The sequence below is a fragment of the Myxocyprinus asiaticus genome, chromosome 30 (assembly GCF_019703515.2).
Source record: "Myxocyprinus asiaticus isolate MX2 ecotype Aquarium Trade chromosome 30, UBuf_Myxa_2, whole genome shotgun sequence".
In the NCBI taxonomy this organism is placed as follows: Eukaryota; Metazoa; Chordata; class Actinopteri; order Cypriniformes; family Catostomidae; genus Myxocyprinus; species Myxocyprinus asiaticus.
The window spans coordinates 19,537,019-19,543,427 of NC_059373.1; the positions used below are offsets into that span (position 1 = coordinate 19,537,019).

Here is a 6,409-nt window from a genome sequence, read left to right on the forward strand (position 1 = left end):
TGTCTAGAGACTGCAATGACAAGATATGCAGTGAAAAAGAAGTTATATTTTACACACTGAAGAATGAAAGTCATGCACATCTGGGATGGCATGAGGATGAGTAAATGATGAGAGAATTTTAATTTTTGGGTGAACTATCCCTTTTAGTCTGAAGAAATGTTGTGGTGTTTATGGAAACATTTTAGACAACTGCATTTTCAGGTAATAAATTCTTTGGTCGCACATAATTCATCAGATTGTACAGAATAATCTTGATCAGTTTGGTATATATTTTAAATGTGCAATCAGACCAGGACATACTACTGTTTGGTCCTTTTTTCTGAGCATTCCTAACTAGACAACACCTGCACCTATACATTGTTAGTGTTCAACCACTGTCTTCCTTGAGGAAAATAAATTTAGACCCCGTTTAGACCTGTAATTAGCGTTGACAACATGTGATCGGATCACCAAAACGCATCTTAATACCAGGCGTAAACGGGGTCAATGTGCTTTATGACCATAGTTTACTTAAGTTGTGTGGCTATGTTCTTATTTCCACTTGGTGGCACCATTTCACCACATTTGCTGACTGCCGTTGTCACTGACTGGTTGTTGTACGATGCTCTTCATAAGATAAAAAAACATGCAAAATTAGTAATCGCAGATTTTTTTTTTTAAATGGCATTGTGCAGAGCAGGTTTTGTTTGATTATAATAAAATCAGTCACCGACAGCTATGAATAAAAGCCTATTCAATAGAGCAGCAATCTCACATTTAGACAGAAAACCCTTTGCAGCTTTTATGGAAATTACTGTCGAAAATCATTTTTCTCCTACTCAAAACATCATCTGAATATGTAATTGGATATGCGTCCTTGAGGGCAGTTTTTCCCAAACATCGGCTATATAAGGACACCAGATATTGTTGCTGGTGCATGTCGCTTTAGGCTAAATTAAATATATCGTCTATTTGTCGCCTGGAGAGCTTTATTTCCTAAATTAATAATCAATTTCCATTTCAATTTGTTTGTAAACATACCATAAATACCTCTATTAAGTTGTTGTTCTCATAAAACTGGTTGAACGAATTGGGGAGTAACTATTGTCTGCTGTACTCCTCGGCCAATGGCACTAGATCCTCCCTGCAGTGCGTAACAGCGCAATTTAGGATTTAACCAAGTCTTTGCTGCGGGGCTTAAAGCAGTCTTCAAGAGAGACGCTTGACGCTTGCACGCACAATGTTAGTGTAGTAGACTCTGGACCCCTATAGAGTTTGACTGCCTTTCTATATTGTCTCAGCCATTGCACTTTTCCAAACTATGACTGGAGTATTCGACAGAAGGATTCCGAGTATTAAACCTGCAGATTTTCAAAACCCCTTTCAGCGCTCCACAATGCATCATCCATCTCAGGAATCTCCTACCCTACCGGAGTCGACGGCCACTGATTCTGGCTATTACAGCCCTACTGGAGGAGTTCATCATGGCTATTGTTCACCAAACTCGGGCTCGTATGGGAAACCTCTTAATGCCTATCAGTACCAATACCACGGAGTCAATGGATCTTCTGGAAATTACCCTGCAAAATCCTACCCTGATTACGGCTCATACTCCACAGCATATCACCAATACGCCGGAACGTACAACAGGGTACAGTCACAACCAAGCCCGCAAGGTCAGTTATTATATAGCCTATAACAGCCTAATATGCCCATTATTTGCAGATGCAAGTATATTATTGTTATTATTATTATTAGCCTATTTAAAAAGTTGTTGTCGTATTTACTTGTTGATAATGTTAATACCAGGGTATTATCTAGCCGTATCTGTATAGGCTACTTTAAAATGAAGTTGTATGAAAAGCTGGTAAATGTAAATACATTGCGGTGGGTTCTTTACTTCCTGTGTTGTATAGAAAACAAAGAAAAAAAGTTTTGCAACTCAAAATGGTGCATGAAGAAAGACTGCATAGAAAATAAGAGCAAAAAGCAAAAAAATAAATAAAATAAAATGTACTAAATGATTCTCTGGTAAAATAATAATAATAATTAAAAAAAAAAAATGTCTCCTAAACTTTATGCGCGCAGCTTTTTTACAGAACTAAGACACCTGACATAAATCACGACAATAATTGCCAACAAGTAAGAGAGTGCTTTTGCATTTACCAAATTTCATCTTACCCGACAGAAAAAGAGACAGTCGAGCCCGAAGTGAGGATGGTCAACGGAAAACCCAAGAAAGTCCGGAAGCCCCGCACCATCTATTCCAGTTTTCAGCTCGCTGCTCTACAGAGACGGTTTCAGAACACGCAATATCTCGCGCTTCCAGAGAGAGCCGAGCTGGCGGCATCACTGGGACTCACACAGACACAGGTTCGACTACATTTTATTGCAATCTTTTTTAATCAATAATAGGCTTATATTTTATAATAATCTTATATTTGCACATAGGTTATATTTAAACTGTTACATTATAAATAAACGCTTTCTGCATCGTTGGGAGTCATGCAGGCACGGGATTGACATTATGGTATGCTTTTTGCAAGGCTGTTTATATTAGCGATGTTATATAAATATAGGCCTACTGTTAAAATTTATGTTAAGTTTGGCGGACACCGTTAGTATGCTATTTCCACGAACTTGCCACCAGAAACTCATAAAAGTTTTTTTTTCCAAAGGTGAAAATTTGGTTCCAGAATAAGAGATCGAAACTAAAGAAGATCATGAAAAACGGCGAATTGCCACCAGAACACAGTCCCAGCTCCAGTGACCCTATGGCGTGTAATTCACCGCAGTCTCCCGCGGTGTGGGACTCACAGGGTTCTCAGAGACCTCTCCATCAGCCGCAGAATATCAACACAGCGGCATCCACGTTTCTGGATAACACCAGCTCTTCCTGGTATTCATCCACCGGGGCGATTCATTCTCACCTTCAGGCACCCGGCACGTTACAGCACTCGTTGGCACTCGGATCAGGAACGTTGTACTGAAAGTTGTCTGTTACTTTGTTGTATATCGGACTGATATGTTTTTTTTTTTTTTTTTTTTTTTTTTTTGAGGAATATGCAATGTATTGATATGGCAGTCCTAGAAGAACGTGTATAATGTGTAAATGTGTGCATGTAATTTATTGCATTTGGAAGAATTATTAAATGTTATAAATGGACAATGGACTCAAACACTCTCAATGGTGCCTTGAATTTTGACCTCAACGCGTACATCCGACGATGTGCCAAAATATTAAGGACAACCCCAAATAAATGTGTTTTTCTTTAATTATGAAATATTTTGTCTTCTTTAATTTAGATTTGAAACTCAACACAGATCACTTTGGTTTGTTGCTTTAGATCCGAGTTTAGGACAATGTTCTGGGCTGAGTCACTATTAACGAAATGGAAAAGAAATTTAGAAAAATAAGGTTTTCTTCAGACTGCTTAGTTCATACAACCGAACATTTCAAAGCCTCTCAGAATTGTGTAGCCTACTGGTGCACTGTTTAGATTATTATTATTATTAGGCTATAATTATGTTATTATTATCTGATTCCAAAAGCGTTTTATTTTATTTTGTTTTGCTACTGAATATTTTACGTCTACATGTGGATCAAAACCACCCCTAACGAGCGAAGAATTTGGTTGTTGGTCTGGCTGTCTTTGTGTCCCTTACAATTAGTAGTTTTGAATGGCAGTGTGGAGGCGAAGGGACGGCATGGAGATCTGAGGCAGTCCGCATGCCTGTGGGGGCAAACCGGCTCCATCAACCACAACCAACCGCTTACAGATCCCCCTCTTGGAAAAATTCTGAACACTTGAACATCTCATTAAAACCAGTGCTAACATTGCTACAGCTGACTGCCACAGTTAAATCGTGAAAAGGCCACCCAGGGCTGTGTTTGATTTCAGATTTTCTATATTTATAATGGAGCCGCGCGAAACACTTTCACATCTCTATTTATTATAGGCTACATTAGATTATTTTCACCGATGTAGATGATCGCCTGTTCATTCTTAATGGGCGTTCCGTGAAATTTGCACCGTTTTGTCCCTCTGCTCTGTAGAATCCCATGTAGAAAAATGGGATTATTTCCACAATAAAACCATGACTGCAGGAAACATAGACCAGTAGTCTAGTTATTAGCTGTCGGCGTTTACCATGTTGCATGCTGACATTTTGGTTAAGAGTGATCAAGATGAAACAAACACCTAACTCATACACCGTTTATTGATTTTATTTGAAAGAACCGACAGAGCCCCATTCAGTCTGACAAATAGATGCCGCAAGAAGCCAACCAGTGACATAAGAAAATCTCCACATCTAAAATTGGTAATCCGTATGGCCTAATATTATTTGTTTACATCCCCTCCCCCCAAACACACGCATCACACCAATTTGTCGCCTTCTCTTTCTCTTTCTCACACACAAACACACTATATCACATGCTATTATATCGAGAGGCAACTGAACATTTTCCACTCAACGAAGTCTCTGCAAACCGTGTATAAATAATGACAGTTAGCTTTACTGGACACCCTCAACTGTAACACTCAACAATAATTATCCTTCCACCAGGATTAGCTCCATTATCATAATCTGGACATTTACAATTATCTATAATTTGCAAAGATGCGCCTGGTTCGTGATTGCAGAAGGTTTTTTTTTTTTTTTTTTTTTTTTTTTTTCCTGGCTAACCATCACTAAACAGTGACAGTAATAACGGCTAATTTTGCAGGCAATATATATAAGGGGTGCCGGGGTTTGCAAACACTTTCACACCTGGATTTGCTTACTCAACACAAGCTGTAGCCTATACACAGGACCGTCCGCATTCACAACGGCATCTTTACTGAAACATCCAAACCAGAGATTGTGATCTATGCCAAACAAAACGAGATTTAAAGAAGGTAAGTTTTGTTCCTTTACCGTGTTGTTTTGTTGTTGGCTGATGAGTGTATTGCTGGTGGATGGGCATTATGGAGTAACTGTTGGGTAGATATGCTGCATGTTTTATTGGAAAAAGTTAGGAATGACACACACGCCTCTCTCTTGTCGTAAAACCGTGAATGATACAGCTATATTGAGGTTTTGTCACATCTCTATCATACACGCACAAATACAAAAAAATCACATTACTCGTATTTCTCTTATAGTCATTAGCTTCTTTACTTCGTCTGTATCGTCTGTATTGCTTTTGGTATGCAAGGCTGCCTGTCTGTCCATGTATCTGTCTACACTAAACCAACCGTTCCATCAAAACACATTTTATTTAGCTGATTCAGCTGTAGCTGACAACTAAATACATTTTTAAAATGTTATTTCCGTTTTATTTGACAAAATAATAATAATAATAATAATAATAATAAATTAATTAATTAAAATAAAGGTAGGCTAGTTAATATTTTGATGACTACTGCATGTGTGCATATTGCTAATAGTCATAAACCATACATTGACAAATGCGTTTTTGGTTTCACGATAGATGTTGCTATAGGCGCACTAAAAAATGTAAATGAACCATCCCAATCCGTTGATGAGGGAACCTTTTTTTAGAAAATCAATCCCCATTCTCTGCGGCTGGGGCATCCACGATTTGACAGCTGCAGGGGCTTCTCGCCTCCCATTCATCGTTGTAATTTTAGATAATATCCCAAGCGTTCACTCTTCTCAGCAATTTGTACATGAATAACCGAATAATTTCATCTTTTGTTTCGTCTTTGCCACTTCAAATCCCAATAAAGATGCCTTTTAGTATTAAAAGTGGTAGAAAATTACAGGTAATTATCTTTGACGGTAAAAATGCTGTAATCAGCGGGCTGCATCAAAAATTACCCTAATTATGTCTGCATTTATGAGAAAGGGGAAAAAAACCTCTCTTGGATAAAACCCATAAATTGTCCCAAATATCTCCTTCATATTGAACGAGACTGCAGCTGGATGCTTTGTTCAAGATCGATCCTGTGGCGAAAGGCATTCAGCGTCTCGCAGATCAAGGCAGAGAAAAAGGGGAAAAACGTTTTGTCAATACTTTAATAATTGAGCTAGAGAGTGACAAGATGGACAAGATGCAGCTCTATTCTGTAGGAAAAACACGTTGAGAAACGACCAACCCTGGTAAGCCATTTCGTTATTGCTTCAGAGTTCAGCATTAGAAATATTTCATATTGTATCCACATATGGTGATTTTTCACATTTTTTCAGTGTGAAATGTAAGTCGTTTATGGGTTCTTACTTTGATATAATGTATGAAGTGATGTTTTCAAAGCAGACTACTCCAAAAACCACCCAGACTTAAAATTAGAAATAACTAATAACCTGTTTTATACAATTTCTCTCCCCCCCCCCCCCCAAAAGAAAGGCACGACACATTAATTGAAGTAATTTTTACTCCATTTATGACAAAACATAAAGAGTTTTTAACAACTAAAACTGGACA

General features: G+C 38.1%; 1 protein-coding gene across 1 annotated transcript; it reads left to right on the forward strand.

The window, feature by feature from the left end:
• The first annotated feature begins 953 nt into the window (after positions 1–953).
• dlx5a (distal-less homeobox 5a) lies at positions 954–3,229 on the forward strand. Its single transcript, XM_051664362.1, has 3 exons — positions 954–1,655; positions 2,168–2,352; positions 2,658–3,229. Exons 1-3 carry the CDS (start codon positions 1,301–1,303, stop codon positions 2,967–2,969), a joined length of 852 nt encoding a protein of 283 aa, XP_051520322.1. The 5' UTR covers positions 954–1,300; the 3' UTR covers positions 2,970–3,229.
• The last annotated feature ends 3,180 nt before the right edge of the window (positions 3,230–6,409 follow it).

Excerpts from the sequence above, each read along its gene's own strand:
- dlx5a (XM_051664362.1), top strand. The coding sequence starts at position 1,301 with ATGACTGGAGTATTCGACAGAAGGATTCCGAGTATTAAACCTGCAGAT. Across the intron at positions 1,656-2,167 it reads GTCACAACCAAGCCCGCAAG|AAAAAGAGACAGTCGAGCCC; the intron begins GTCAGTTATTAT and ends CTTACCCGACAG. Across the intron at positions 2,353-2,657 it reads TGGGACTCACACAGACACAG|GTGAAAATTTGGTTCCAGAA; the intron begins GTTCGACTACAT and ends TTTTTTCCAAAG.